This window comes from Dipodomys ordii, unplaced genomic scaffold, assembly GCF_000151885.1.
Source record: "Dipodomys ordii isolate 6190 unplaced genomic scaffold, Dord_2.0 Scaffold35, whole genome shotgun sequence".
In the NCBI taxonomy this organism is placed as follows: domain Eukaryota; kingdom Metazoa; phylum Chordata; class Mammalia; order Rodentia; family Heteromyidae; genus Dipodomys; species Dipodomys ordii.
Window position 1 is genome coordinate 3,053,052 of NW_012267251.1, and position 762 is coordinate 3,053,813.

At 73.2% G+C, this 762-nt stretch overlaps 2 protein-coding genes across 3 annotated transcripts in view; one reads left to right on the forward strand and one right to left on the reverse strand.

Moving 5' to 3' along the window:
* Positions 1 to 315, reverse strand: part of Uchl5 (ubiquitin carboxyl-terminal hydrolase L5) — a 25,800-nt gene extending 25,485 nt beyond the window's left edge. The window contains exon 1 of the mRNA XM_013017290.1: positions 72 to 315. Coding sequence (XP_012872744.1) covers positions 72 to 147 — 76 coding nt within the window. The 5' untranslated portion in view covers positions 148 to 315. The remainder of the gene's footprint in view (positions 1 to 71) is intronic.
* Positions 316 to 558: 243 nt separating this feature from the next.
* Positions 559 to 762, forward strand: part of Trove2 (TROVE domain family, member 2) — a 26,964-nt gene continuing 26,760 nt past the window's right edge. For both annotated transcript variants that reach the window (XM_013017426.1, XM_013017427.1), the window contains exon 1: positions 559 to 650. The gene's annotated coding sequence lies outside the window, so the exon portion shown is untranslated. The remainder of the gene's footprint in view (positions 651 to 762) is intronic.

A 762-nucleotide genomic window follows, 5' to 3' on the forward strand; every position in this document is an offset into this window, starting at 1 on the left:
GCTCCCGCGCGGGGCCCGCGCCTCTCCCGTCCCCCCGGCCCAGGACGCCCCCCCCACCGCTCGGTTCTCACCGAATCCTTTAATGAGCTCGGTGAAGACCCCGGGGTCGCTTTCCATGAGGCACCACTCCCCGGCATTGCTCGTCATGGCCCCGGCCACACACCGCTCCGTCCACCGCCGGCTCTCGAGCAAGCGGCCCCTCCGGTACCGGTACCGCCGCCGCCGGCCACCGACCTCGGCAAACCCGCCGCGGAGCTCGTCAGCCTCACGTCACCCCGCCTCCTTCCCGACAGCCTCCGGGCGCCACCACCTGCAGCGCGACGGAGCGCCGGAGGACGCTCTAGCCACGGGAGAGGCGTCGAAACGCCTTCGCGGCTCCGCACGACCCGTAGATGACCCGGAAGGGACGGGCCCTATGGGGAAAGGGCGGGGATTCCGCGCGCGGAAGGAGGCCACATCCGGGATTCTGGGCTATCTAGCGAGGGCGGGGCTCGAGGAGAGAGGCGGGGCTCGCTCGGAGACGGAACCGCGGGCGTCGCGGCGGGGGTGGGGCCGAGCTGGTCGCCGCCCGTCAGGCCGGCAGCTCGGGTCGTTTTCCGTCGCTGCGCAGGGAGCGTTTCGCGGGCTTCGGGGCTGGCTTCCGGGCTGAGGTGAGGAGAGTGCGGGAGCCGGGCTTGGGTAAGGGGATGGGGGGACCTTTGTGCGGTCTGAGAGACACGGCGGATGCGCGCCGCGGCCGCCGGGGCCAACGCCTCGCCGCCC